Source organism: Cydia splendana, chromosome 26 (genome assembly GCF_910591565.1).
Source record: "Cydia splendana chromosome 26, ilCydSple1.2, whole genome shotgun sequence".
Classification (NCBI taxonomy): Eukaryota; Metazoa; Arthropoda; class Insecta; order Lepidoptera; family Tortricidae; genus Cydia; species Cydia splendana.
In genome coordinates, this window is record NC_085985.1 from 6299469 (window position 1) to 6314574 (window position 15106).

At 37.6% G+C, this 15106-nt stretch overlaps 1 protein-coding gene across 1 annotated transcript; it reads right to left on the reverse strand.

The window, feature by feature from the left end:
- Positions 1–3: 3 nt before the first annotated feature.
- LOC134803295 (zinc finger protein OZF-like) lies at positions 4–9683 on the reverse strand. Its single transcript, XM_063776069.1, has 5 exons — positions 9506–9683; positions 5685–5829; positions 5394–5456; positions 1950–2027; positions 4–1438 (listed from the first exon to the last, which is right to left on the reverse strand). Exons 1-5 carry the CDS (start codon positions 9632–9634, stop codon positions 261–263), a joined length of 1593 nt encoding a protein of 530 aa, XP_063632139.1. The 5' UTR covers positions 9635–9683; the 3' UTR covers positions 4–260.
- Between the last annotated feature and the right edge of the window lie 5423 nt (positions 9684–15106).

A 15106-nucleotide genomic window follows, 5' to 3' on the forward strand; every position in this document is an offset into this window, starting at 1 on the left:
TTATTAATCTATTACATGTAAGATATTATTTACAATATATGTGTGCAATATTATATTACTACCCTTGATCTTATTTTGACTGGTTCGCGCTTGTGAGAGCGAGAGGTCCAAGTAGATCTTGAATTTAACCACCTTATGTATGAGAGCACTCTGTACATACATATCAGCTATGCCTTTTATTTTATTTTCACTAATTTCTACTTTTTTGTATCCCCTGCTGACCTGAATACGTCCAGAAAGAAAACTGTACGTTAAGTGCTTTAATGCAGAATGATTTGTATATCATCTGCGCCTTGATCATAATCCATTGAAGTAATTTTATTTTGTTTTTTTCTAAAAGATTTAGTTAAGTCGTTCTTCTTCGAATGAGATCGCCTGTGCTGTCGTAAGCCTTCCTTAGTCGAATAAAATTTGGTACAAAGCTCGCACGAATACGAAATTCCTTCTACATGTGTTTCTAAATGGGTCTTCAAATTATCTTGCCGCGCAAACTGTTTCCCGCATACTTCGCAACAGTGTGATTTCTCACCAGTGTGTATGGGTATATGAGCTTTAAGGTTGTGTTTGAATCGGAACCGCTTGTTACACATTTCACAAGCGTATGGCCGCTCTTCAGTATGTCTTCTTTTATGCTGCTTCAAACTGCCTAAAGTCATTAGCTTCGCCGGACAGAACTCGCAAGTGTACGGTTCCCGTTCCGTATGCGTTTTTAAATGACTGAGAAAACTCCCTCTAATGGTAAAAACTTTCTGACACACCTCGCAGCAATAACTCTCAAAATCCCCCGTAATATGTATTTTTCTATGATACAATAAACTCCTGTAATCCCAAAACTTTAACGAACAATTTTTACAACTGTAATGCATCTGTCCTGTATGTCTGCCCATATGCGAGATCAGAACATATTTGCTTTTGAATTTAGCTTTACATATATCACAATGGTAGGGCATCTCACCTCGGTGTAAGAGTTTATGTTTGTTCAAATAAGACGCATCTCTGAACAGTTTGTTACATTCCTCACATTGGAATCGCTTATCATTGTGCGTCACTTTTACATGTCTATATAAGCCGCGTCGGTGCGCGAATCGCTTGTTGCAAATATTGCAGTTGTACGGTTTTATGCCTTCGTGAGAATCTTTCCAGTGTATGTCTAAGTGGCATTTGAATTTGAATTGTTGGTTACATTCTTCGCATTTGTAACGGTCTTCCTTGTGTCGACGCTTGTGGTTGGCCAAGGAGGTTTTCAGTTTAAAGCGTTTCCCGCAAATGTCGCATGTGTTGGAATGTTTAGATTGAGAATGGTCGTGTCGCTTTTTCGTGTTATTCTCAGCGTGTTCAAGCTTCAGGGGGCTTATAGAAGGGCCAGCGAAGGGTATGATCGGGGCGAATTCGAACAGTGGCTCCGGCTTCCAAACATCTGACACTCTGTGCCCCATGTCTGAAACAAATAAAATTAAAGATACTGAAGAAAAGAAATTATAAGCAGATATGGCAGATTTGCTCTGCTTATATAAATTCACGGATTCCACCAAAATGGACTTTTTTGAAATTGATAATCATTGTTAGTATGTATAATATAGTACTAGGACTAAAATATTCTATCCGCATATTTAGTGTTCCTTTATCTATGTAATTATATGTATATAAGTAATTAAGTATTTCTCTTTAGACAACTTTAAGTATAACTGGCTGCTGAATGTCTACTTGTAATATGTTCTGCTTTTAGTTATACACTTAAATAAATAAATAGCAATGCAGAAAAGATTATAGGTTTTATTTGTTTTCATTACAACTGATAAGAACGATTGGCCATGCAATGACTAATGTGTCATTCTATGGAACTTGCTAACTATGTAAACAAACCGCCATATTGAAATTGTCTCTGAATGATGAATTTACTAGTGACTTTTGTTTACATAGCAAGTTCCATAGAATGACACTTTACATACTTAACACAAACTCCTTGAAGACATCGTCCTCGTCGTGCGGCAGAGGATCCTCCGTGCTCTCAAGTTTTACTTCTACATCTGAAATGATAATTAAAATTTACAAAAATAATCCATGTTCGATATAATTACATTTACTTACAGCTTCTATCTGTGAGTTCCTGTATAATATTTTTCACATAGCTCGAGTGTGGTGGTGTCACCATTCAATTTATAATTATCTGTGAAATAATTTTGACTTATGTACTATGTGTATGAAATTGTCTATTGGTTTCACAGTGTTTTAGAATACTGTTATGCTGTGAAAAGTAATGAATTTAAATGAATAAATAAGTAAATAACCTTAAAATGCAAAATCTCGTAAAATTTTATTGAGATGACAGCTGTCACCGTACCCAAGCTATACGAAATACACTATAATTGGGTCTGTATGGCTATTTAAAACGTTCAGTGTATCATTTATAGCTGTTGGATTTCATTGTAAATACATACATAAACAAAAAACGATTACGTCAATTGGTAGACTTGAAATGAATGAAGAGATAAACACGCAGCCACTTTTTTCATCTCACGGTGGACGAGTCACAATAACCGCCATACAACGATGTAGATGTTTTGTAGATTCGCAGTGTCTTGGTAGTAATACAATACTGTGTAACTAATTTGAATAATAAAATAAAAAATATGGGAGCTGACGACTGCAAAACAAAGAAATATAGCCGCAGTCAAGTCAGAGTAATGGAGCACACTGATAGTTATATGTATAACGTTAAAATGTAGTGCCTACGCCGATTATTGGGATTAGTTGCCAACCGGACCCCAGGCTCCCATGAGCCGTGGCAAATGCCGGGACAACGCAAAGAGGATGACATGATCATGTGACAGATACCTACAACATGTCGAGCGTTTTTCGACTTACAATACGTGAGTGATCCGTTCTTAATATATTTGATATGTCTGTGTCTCACGGAAGTTTTGTAATTAAAATTGTTATTAAAACATGATAGTCATTTGTGTCCTGTATAAATTTCTCGCCGATCGACTGCACTATTTGTTTTACAACCGGCATATTTGTTTCATTGCGCCAATTCATTTCGTAATAAACTATGACGATTTACCTAAACAGTTAGTTACCCAAGTAACATTTTAGTCCTATAATTTTAGTTTTTATCGCTAAAAGCTTGTATAGACGTCGTATTAAGGTTTCAGAGGTGACCACCTGTCGTATAAAAGCGCTTGGCAACACCTTTTTGCTCTATAGGCTTATACAGCTAATATATTCTATAAGCAATTGATGTAAAGGTTTATTTCATCATTTTATAGAGCCGTTATAGGCGTGTACTATAACAGGTTCAAATATAACCACTATAGAGCAATATTACTGTATAATAGTATTTGGAATCACTTTTATGCAACTAATTTGCGCTATTAAGGTTCCCTGCCAAGCCGCTATAGTTTTGTGTTTTAACAGTGACAAAAACCCAACTATACAACGATTTTAGGATATAGTGGCTTTAGAGATCACTGCTATAGTTCATAGTACTTTAGTAGTTTGCGCTATTAAGGTTCCCTGCTAGCCGCTATAGTTTTGTGTTCTAACAGTGACAAAAACCCAGCTATACAACGATTTCAGGATATAGTGGCTTTAGAGATCACTGCTATAGTACATAATACTTTAGTAGTCATATGAACACTATTATAGAACTGTTTTGCTCTATAGTAGCGTTTTTGGGACATATTTATAGCGTTAAGAAGCGCTTTTGTAGTTTTTAAATCCCTATTATATCTCATCCCTGTAAACGTCACAATGACTCTTTTATATCACAAAACTGTTGTATAGTGGTTTTGTTTTCTCTTTTAAAAGAACAGCGTTATAGTTGAGTTTTTATGTGTTTTATAAACCGAGTTAGATACATAAAGGTAGAAAACGACTACTTGTAAATGATAAATTTGATCTGTAATGGCTACTTATATCTTGCTTATATAAGTTCAGGCCTAAGCCACATAATGTGGTTCCGTACAAAATATTTTTATATTTTAATGAATTGATAAAAAAGACCCAGTAATATGAGTGACTGTAGGTGAGATTTATCATCAATGATTTAATACAAGCATAAAATCGTGACAGTTTAGATATTTATCGACATCCATTATTAGCACATTTTTTTTACCAATCACACTGAAAAAGGAAACAACAGTAATGACTACATCTAAATTAAAAAAAAATCCTACATCTTTCTAAAGAGTTTGTAGGTGTAACTGGGTCACAGCAAAATTCTTTTGGAACCCAAATTTTAATCATGATGGCGGTGAATATTTCGTCGTAAGTTCTATAGTTAGCCTATAAAAGCGTCGGATTTACTTCTTGGCTGTGTATAGTAGTAACTATGGTGAATATCATAATATTTTATTAAATTATTTTATTAAAAACATAAATAAATCGAGGGGGCATTTAAAATTCCTCATTAAACTAATACTATTCTAACGGTAAAACTTCCGTCCCATATACTTTTTGCACTAAGGACCGAATTATTCGACATCTAAATGGCGCATATTAATATATAGTTATTTGTACAACAAGAGATCAAAGTTTGATATTTCTTCGAGTGCTTATTTTGAGTCCCGTGCAAGCGAAAGATTCTATAATAGATTCACGAGCGTAGGAGTGAATCTAATTTAGAATCTTGAGCGTAGTAAGGGATTCAAAAGCGCACGAGATGTAAATAACTTTGATCTCGTGTAGTACACAAAATTTTTCACCCTAAGCAGTGAGAACATACCTAGAGGGACAGAGATAATAGAACCCAAGTATATCGAACTTGTATTAGACCCCGCATGTTGAAATGACATTTGACTATAAAGGTCACTTAAATGTCATTTTGTCTCACTCAGTGAGCAAAATCGCATTTTGCTCACTGAGCAAGCAAAGTACCCTTGTTCGAGCTGCTGAGGTGAAAAAGTCTTTACTTATCACCATTTTACTTAGTACCGTTTTTGTGAAGTAAACACACAACAAAACCACTCACAACAGTTGATGGAAAACTTGATAGCAAATTTCGTAGTAAAGGAACTATGAATTCTACAATAGTATAAAAAAGCACTATAATACAATTTCAAATACTACTATAGTATAAAACAAGCACTATAATGGAATCTCAAATGCCACTATAGTATAAATTAACACTATAATGGCGTTACTGACAACAAATTAGCACAAAAGTGATCATCACATCACTTTTATAGACCTAAAACGTCACGACTGACACTGCTACAGGTCTACTATATCACTGAATGGCACATAAGATGCGCCATTTCGGCTTTATACAATCTTCTTTCGTCTTTTATAGGACCTTAGGTGGTATTTGGCAAACGTTCTATCAACTACTATAGAACCACAAATTGTTACTTGGGTACTAATTACTAAACTTCAATAAAATGAATACTCACGTATGAGGGCCTCGCTGTCCACGACGTCGTCTGACGTTTCTGACTTTACCAAGGGTTCTTCATCTGCAACAAAAACATTAATTATACATATAAAAACATAAACAATATACAGGGTGAAATATTTTAACGCCACCAACGGAATTTTTGGAAGGAAAGTACTCTAAACAATGGGCATATCAAATTTCACTCAAAAAAGCATTGAAAACATTCCATTATATTCGAAAAGAGGCATTCGAATATTTTTTTAAATTAAAGCATCAGTAACATGTCAATGAGACATCTAGATATTACCTTTCACAGGCATAGCTCCATGCAACCACACCTTCAGCTCGGCCTGGCTTTGCTGCACTTGCAGCTTGAAGTCACTTGCGTCGCGCAGCCGCCCCACACACACCTCACAAATCCCACAGATACCATCGGTTGATGTTGTTGCTAACTACAAGTAAATGTCAGTTCGTTAATTTATTCATAAGTTATATTTAGGTACTCTTTCTTTAATTGGTCCACATTCACTTAGAAAGATTAATAATCAACTAATCTTGTAAATAATTAAAAAAAGCTTACAGGTTTAAGCTACCTACAGTTCAGAAAAATGGAATACAGTACAATCTCACTAATCCGGCACTAAAGGTAACACAAGAGATCCGGATTACTGGAAAATTCGGTTTACTGGGAGCAAATCGGTCGGTTAGAGCAAATGTGCATATTTATTGAACTCTCAACGCCCAATATAGCCGACGATAGCAGTTGGAGAAGGTAACTGGTCTACTGGCGCCTCGCTCGAAACCGCAGTCGCCCCAGCCTACTAGATGCCCATGTGCGAAGCCCTCGACGAATATCTTCAACCGCCTCGCGATAAAGAATAAACTACACGATTTAAAAAACTGACTTTTATTACGCGGTACAAATATAAAAATACTCCTACAACGATTAGGCGGTACAGCTTCGGATCCCTCAGGTCTTCCTTGGTTTTCTTCCTTTGGTTTTCTTCCTTTTGGTTTTTCCTTTTCGGCTGCTCCTGGTGTACTGTACGATCCGAAGCGGTTCCGTCTTACTTTTATACGAAAAATCAAGAAAGAGAGTCACCTACGATAGGGAGATAAAATCATGTCTTAATTCGCGGAATTAATCGGCCTGTGATTGGTCGCTTACGTCATACGGTCATTTTCGGGTGAATTTTCATTATCCCGCTATCGTTCTGCGACTCATATTACATACATCCGATTAATTACTGACTTAAAACTATTACAAATAGTTAACTACGTTCATTAGTTATAAAAACAAACGATAACAAGTTCACTAGTCCTTACGACTTGGCTTACAATAGATAGGAAAGCGGCCGAAATGAATACAATGGATGGTTTATGGCCCTTTTGCCGACTCGCAGGCCTTTGTCTACCTGTGACTGCCTTATGATTCTTATCTAACTAGGTGACTAGGCTAACGACCTATAATATCTACAAATATTGTTATGATGTAACTTTAACAGGTTACGAATTAATTAATGAAACGTGTATGTTTCTAAGTGAAAATTACGCTGTATCGGAGCGCTGAGCTCGAATTTGGCCGACCAATGAGAAGCGGTCAGTCTGTCCCTTTCATATTGAGACTTCCTTGTCTTGATCCGCCTTTCTTTGGTTAACCAATGACAGAGCCTACATTATTTTACCAAGTTTATAGTGATTACTTGGGAATTGGGAAATAGGTTTAACCATGTTTTTTCCTAACTTACTGGGTGACCTAAAACTTATTACGAACCTACGAGTTAAATAACGGATATTTTGAATACTTATGACTACTGACAATCTAATCGCGGTTTTCCCTACCTATCAAATAAATCTTTATTGAGAATACAGTCTTAATCGAATTTGATCTTAATCTAACTTATAATTATCCGCGTCTTGTCGTAGCGTCGCTAACAATATTATTAATGTGTTTTTTAGATGTTGTAGAAACACATTTTACTAAAATACTATATTTAAAAAAATCTGCTCTTATCTGGAACTTAGCAATTTATAAAGAGATGCAGGGGCGAAAATGTTAGCACACATAGTAAATAAATAAATATAAATAATAAATAAATATTATAGGGCATTTTTACACAAATTGACTAAGCCCCACAGTAAGCTCAAGAAGGCTTGTGTTGTGGGTACTCAGACAACGATATATATAATATATAAATACTTAAATACATAGAAAACAACCATGACTCAGGCACAAATATCTGTATCATCATACAAATAAATGCCCTTACCAGGATTCGAACCCGGGACCATCGGCTTCATAGGCAGGGTCACTACCCACTAGGCCAGACCGGTCGGTCAATTGATCATTTGTATCGCAATTTCAGTGCCGGATTACTGGGTGTACCAGACCATCAAAGTGCTGGATTATCGAGATTTCACTGTACTGGGAAAGCTGACTCCTCAATTTATACTAGTAAATCAAAACTTTATGACTTCATAAATTCTAAAAGTATTACAAAACCTGCAAACCGTCAGCAACAAACACTAAAAGAGTATATCAACAAGATTTCAAAAAAAAATTTATATTTTTTTCATAACAAGTGATCCAGTAGACAACTATGGCCACAAGTAATAGGAAAAAGTAGATCCACCCTTATAAATGAAGCAGCTCACTCTAAATAATATAATTAACTAGCGACCCATCCCTGCTGCCTCACACGGGTTACACAAAACCTTAACACCTAAACCTTCTTCAAGAATCACTCTATTGATAGGTGAAAACCGCATGAAAATCTGTTCAATAGTTTTTGAGTTTATCACGAACATACAAACACACCAACAGACAAACGCGGCGGGGGGCGTTTGTTTTATAAGGTGTCGTGATATTTTATATTATATTTTCACACCTGACACCTGTCGTGTCGTGTCGTACGTCAGAAGCATAGATAGAGCATTTATTGAATAGGTTCAACTACAAGCTTTACTAATACTGTATGTACAATTATCAATAATTATTATTTCCTATTATTACCCACTAAACTCTTCCCTCTTTAGAACTCTTTTTCTCAGTGGCACTATTATGTTCTATTTTATAAAATATCCGGATAAAAACATGATGTCCTCCCAGACGTATCCGTCGACGGTAACACCCGGACAAATCTGTATCAGGTATGCAGTAAAGCCTGACGTGCATGGGCTCGAACGTGACTTGCGAAACCGAGATTAGTTTTAAACTTCTGGCCGCAACACATGCAGTAAAGCTCGCCATTTGAAACGTAAGTGTATGTGTAGGAGGGCTTGGCCATTTGAAACGTAAGTGTATCTTCGAGGCGTGCACTTTCGTGCAGTCCAATCTCCGAGTTGCAAGCTCCTCCCACGACTCACACGATATGCCGGTGGCCGACAGATGGCGTTTCAGGACGTCCTTGTACCGCAGATATTGTCCACTGGCCTTGCGTTTACCCAAAGTTAGTTCGGAGTAAAACACAACTTTAGGCAATCTTGATGGTGGCATGCGTACAAGGTGTCCACACCAACGCAGTTGACCATTCATGAGTAGGCATTCCATACCCGACATGCCTGTACGACGCAGAACCTCCGAGTTTGGAACACGATCCTGCCATCTCAGCCGAAGAATTGCCCGGAGACACTTTAGATGAAAAGAGTCTAGACGTTTGATGTCTCCCTTGTACAGGCACCAGATCTCCGAAGCATAAAGCAACAAAGGTAAAATTATTGCTTTGTAAACGGCGAGTTTAGTGCGGAGGCTAAGGTCGTGTGATTTCCAAACTCGTTGATTGAGTCCACCAAAGGCTGCAGCAGCTTTTGCGATCCTTGAAGATATCTCGGACTTGAGACGATTGTCGCTCCGCAATAGACTCCCAAGGTAAAAAGTTCCTACTTCTTCTAAAGCGTTGCCGCTGAGGTAAACAGCAGCGTCGTTCGCAGATTTGCCTCGTGCAGGTTGTTTAAGAATCTGGGTTTTCGACGCGCTGATCACCATAATGCAGTTACACTTAAATAATGTTGGACAAAACATTATGTACTGTTATAAGTTATTATTGAAGTTTGTGAAACCGATTTGAACGGTAAATTTAGATAATTCCAATTAAAATCCGATATAAAAGACGAAAGAACAATGTTTACATGAATCTCGAAGCATTCCTTAAGCATGTCCGCGTATATCTCTGTTTTGCCCGAATGGGAATACGGCATCTTTAAGTCTTTATCCGCGGGCCGCAGTAAACAGCAGCGACACGAATTTTTTAAATCCATTTTCCTTTTCTATTGTTTCACTGCGACTAAAATACTATTAAAAGTATTAAACAGTGGCACAGCCACCATTGTTGACGTTTCATTAGTTATTTCAGTTTTTTTTATCGACAAATTCCGAAATTCGCTAGAGACGAACTTCAGTCGCCAAGTTATAATACGGCCAAGTTTAAAAAATATGACAGCGTCTTTTTCAATTGTTTTTAATCGTTTTCTTTTTTAATATTCATCAAAAAAAATCGATGCAATGCATGCAACAATCCCATCAGCATCCTTTTCTGATTTATTGAGAAAATGCATAAGTAGTTATTTGGCAAAAAAATAAGAAGCACCTACAATAAAAAAATATATCCAAATGTCAATGTCATTGAAGCTGGAGGCACTGGAGCAAAGAGTATAATAATATATGTATAGTACTGGAGGCTGGTGGAGACGATACTAAAACTATTCATGCTATTCAAAAATTTTGTTTAATATCGTTCCATTAATGGAATTTAAGAATTCGTGTCAATGCTGTCTGCTGCGGCCTGCGGACAAAGATTTGAAGATGCCATATACATGCCTCGGAAAAACTGAGATATACACAGAGATGCTCAAAGACTGCTTTGAAATACATGTAAGCAATGATATTTCGTCTTTCTATAATAAATGAATAGCAAAACTATGTGTAGTTAACGACTAAATTCAAGTAACAGGGCCGGGATAGTGTTATATTCCCAAAATCAATTGAGATTTTGTTTTGAAATAAATGAAAAATGTACTTGTCAAGGGCGATTTTCAAACTCGTTCCTCCGGATACCAGCCCGCTAACTGATATACTAAGACTTACCCATTGCCAGTGATTATTTCCACCATATCTTTCATTTGCGCCTCACTAGGGATTGCCCCAGCCTGAACTATTTCGAGCAAGAGGATTTCAAACAATAACATGTAGGGGTCTACTGTATGGCATCCTACAATGAATACTATCTCTATGAAAGACTTAACTGAGAATTTGACCTACTGGCAGTACTGACATACTTCTCATAATATAACTCCAATCTGCTTGATAGGATTATTTACTTGCAGCTAACACTGTTAGGTGATGACGATGGTATCTGCGAGGTGTGCGTGGGGCGGCTGCGGGACGCAAGCGCCTTCAAGCTGCAAGTGCAGCGCGTCCAGGCCGAGCTGCACGCGCAGCTCAAGGGAACTCTACATGTGAAAGGTGAGGTCTAGAAATGTAAACAATTTTATTATTAAACAGATGTGTCACGAGTCAGCAGCCAGCGATTTTTTTTTCATATTAAAGGAATTCATATTCCTGTTGTCCCTAATGAGGGATAACAGGAATGCATCATCATCATCATCTTTAAAGGAAAAATTCACCTCTTCGGGCAAAATGTGTTCCAAAAGGTCGCAATCGCAAGTTTGAATCAAGCCCATAATGGTGATTTTTAAATTTATTTAAATTATTCTAGAATACTTATTATATGTTGCTGCAAAATGTAAAATACATATTGTAATTTAACCCACCAAAAATTACAATTAGAGGATGATGTAGCTCAACCACTTAATTCATACGGTTTGTGAGGTATATCCGCGGTGGACTTTTTAAAGAAGAGAGGGTAGTCTGAGACTAATTCAATGCAATTAAAGTCAGTAAATAGTTTTCTTTCTGTTTCAGAAGAATTACCTTCCGTGAAATCAGAAGATTCAGATGACGGAGAAGAAGCCGAGCCACTCATACGTAAGTTATTATTACAGTTGAATGTACTATATTTAATAAGTACAGTTGTATACGGTCATGTATCGTAATCGGCAGGAAAAACAATACCTACTGAAGAATTCATACATCTATGGAGAACAAGCGTGTGTTGTTCATATATTTTTACCCAACTGTGGCGAAACAAACATGGAGTGTTATCAATAACAAATAAACTAGTGGCTCTGTGAGCTGTAGACCTCGCAAACCCCCATGGCTCCGCCATATTTAAAAATATTCCAAATACTGAATCAACAAACATATTCTATATAATTTTCGAACCTTTTAACAATATTCACGAGAATGGGTTTTGGGCGCCGATTTTTGAATTTCGAGCGCTCGATTTCGTCACTCGAAAATCTGTCGAACTCCAAACGGCGAAATCCTATTTTTGAAATACGGGCGATAGAAATTAAAAATCTAGTGGTATAGACCATTGGTTTTCAATTCTATTAGTAGGATTTTAATGCCTAGTATCGGTAATAGTATGAAACAAAATACACGAAATCAAGCGGTCGAATTAAAAAAAAAAGATTTTTTTTCAGACCTGGGAGTCAAAGTTGAGGGCTCGCAGGATCCAGGTACGGTTAATCTTAAATAAATCAAAATGGTTACTTATTTTATTAATTTGATTGAGACACTTCATTTTATTGTTACAGTTACAAAGATAGAACTAGAATGCAATAAGCCAGAGACAAAATTCACGAAAAAGAAACCACTGGCAAAAGAAGAGTTCGTCAGCAGCGATGAAGCGTTGCACTCGAGCCAGCCGTGTCCCGCGACATCGCAGCGCGACCCGAGCCCCGCCAGCAGTGTGGAGGATGCGCCTGCTCACACCGCTCCCTCAAGCGCCGACCAACATGCCTACACCTGCGATACTTGCCGCAAACAGTTTGCAAAGAAACTAAATTTAATCAACCACATGAAAGTTCATAACAGAGGCAAGATTTACTCGTGTGAAGTTTGCAATAGTGAGTTCAAACGTTTTAAGCAATTAGTCGTCCACAAACGTGTTCACAAAGGAGAAAAACCTTTCAGCTGTGAAATATGTCACAAGCGATTTAGGGAGACGTCGTCTTTAATAGTTCATAATAGGATCCACACAGGGGAGAAACCTTACAGCTGTGAAATTTGCAACAAAAGATTTACACAAAAAAGATGTTTACTTAGTCATAAACTAACGCATGCGGCTGACGCGGTTAAGGCTTACACCTGTAGCGTATGTAACAAGGGATTTACACAAAAAGGCAACTTAGTAGCGCACACACGAGTACATACTCGTGAAAAACCATTCCATTGTGAAATATGCAAAAAACAATTCGGCCAACAATCTTCTCTTATTCATCACATGCGAACTCATGCGGGAGGGAAATTGGGAAGAAACTACAAGTACGCTTGTAAACTTTGCAACAAGAATTTTAAGTCATTGTTCACCTTTAGCTGCCACGAACGTATTCACAATGGCGAGAAACCTTATACATGTGAAGTATGCAACAAGCAATTTACTCGCAAGGATCACCTAGATAGGCATAAATGGCTCCACAGTGGTGTGAAACAGTTCTGTTGCGAAATTTGCGGGAAACTATTTACAGAGAGATCAAGTTTAAATGCGCATAATGTGCTTCACTCGGGATCTGCGCCGAGGCGCCGCCGACGTCGCCGTCCGAAGTGCAGTCGGCGTGACGCGCAGGCGACGCAAACTACCGATGATCGTGCGTCTTTATCGTCAGATCGGTTGGTCATCTTAGTACCAACCAAGCAAGGCGCGCCGCCGACCGAAATGCCCTCGGCGTGATGCCGTGCAGATGACGGGGACTAGGCGTCGTTTTAAGTAGACAGTATTTATACACGCAATGACACAATAAATATACAATATTTTACTTTTCATATGATTTTTATTTCTAGTCCGTTAAATTAACACAACACTGTTATAGTTCGTTTTTTTTAGCATTAGAAATAAGGTAAACAATCTTGATGTGTCTTAACACTGATTTAAACTTTCACGATTATTAAACATTATCAAACTGCACAACGGGACTTAATCGCGTATTTAAGTTTTAAGATTTACCTCCGACGTTTCGAGGACGGCGTTGTCCCCGTGGTCTCGGAGAAGACTGGCTCAAGTTGACATCAACATCTTCTAGCCGCGCGAGTTTTTCGAACTACCCGCACTTGGTCTTGTTTATCAGTTTGAACGTTTTGCGCACTAGGGATGTCACTCTGTCGACACACAACACTAACGATATTCGATTTATCGACTGTCGATATTCGTTTCCGCTTACATTTACTAATGACTGGATTCCATGTGGATGAGATCTTAAAACCCTCGTCCCAAGCCATTGAAATCAAAAAACATTGCAATTTTAATCGGGACGAGGGTTTTAAGATCTCATCCACATGGAATCCAGTCATTAGTAAATGTAAGCGGAAACGAATATCGACAGTCGATAAATCGAATATCGTTAGTGTTGTGTGTCGACAGAGTGACATCCCTAGTGCGCAAAACGTTCAAACTGATAAACAAGACCAAGTGCGGGTAGTTCGAAAAACTCGCGCGGCTAGAAGATGTTGATGTCAACTTGAGCCAGTCTTCTCCGAGACCACGGGGACAACGCCGTCCTCGAAACGTCGGAGGTAAATCTTAAAACTTAAATACGCGATTAAGTCCCGTTGTGCAGCTTGATGTGTCTTTTTATTGAAAAACACGTTTTAAAAATAAGTCATGGCAAATATGTAACAATTATGAATCTAATACGATCATTTATATCCTTCTGCTTTCATAAGTAATAGTTACTGATTTTTAAAAAGCGTTTTTCAATTAAAAGACATGTCAAGATCACTTATCTTCTTTCTAATGCTAAAAAAACGAACTATAGTATGTTATCTAATTTATTAAATTACATGTACGCTTACTTATAATAATTAGTAAATCTATCTAATTAAAGCTTTGAACGCCAAGGACTATTAAAGGCGTCGTAAGTAGTCGTGCCCGTGGCGCCAAGAACGCTTATCAGTGCTATGGCGTATGTTGTCAAAGTAACCTTCGATTTTTTTTTCTTAACATAGAATTTAGAGTCTGCCGGACAAATCCGGCCCTGTTTCTCATTGCCCTTAAAACAATATATTTTTATAGCTAGCAGACCTAAACACCAAGCTATTTTAACATTTTTTTCAAATACCTATGTAATTCTAAGCTTATATCTAACACTAAAGCTTTATATAACTATATTTACAGAGCACACCCTAACTAGGAAAAGAGGTGGAAGCAACCTAAGCCACTTTGACTATATTTACAGATTTACACGAATTGAGATTATTTACATTTATTATTATTTACAAAACAATAATTTAGTCAAACCAAAATCAGAACAGAAATGCATATGATTACATTTTATAAACAAAACTAATGAATTCATACATAGCTATTCAGTCTATATAGTACTGCATACATGGCGAGCACGTGGCACCGGACGCGCCCCCAACCAAATCGTGGTTGAGGCCTCGCCTGCGCGCCACGCCTCCTCTCCCGCAGCGAGGGAGACACAGTATAAGTTATATACAGTACAATTACTATTTACACAATATAAATATACAGAGTTCTATTTTGTTTTGGATAAATGCCCAATTTTGGAAGGAGGCCTAACGGGGCTAACCTGGTTTCTTGTTATTTTCCTTTTGAGCCTAGGTCTGTACGGAATGGAACAGGGGGTTTGGGATACAGCAGCGGGCCC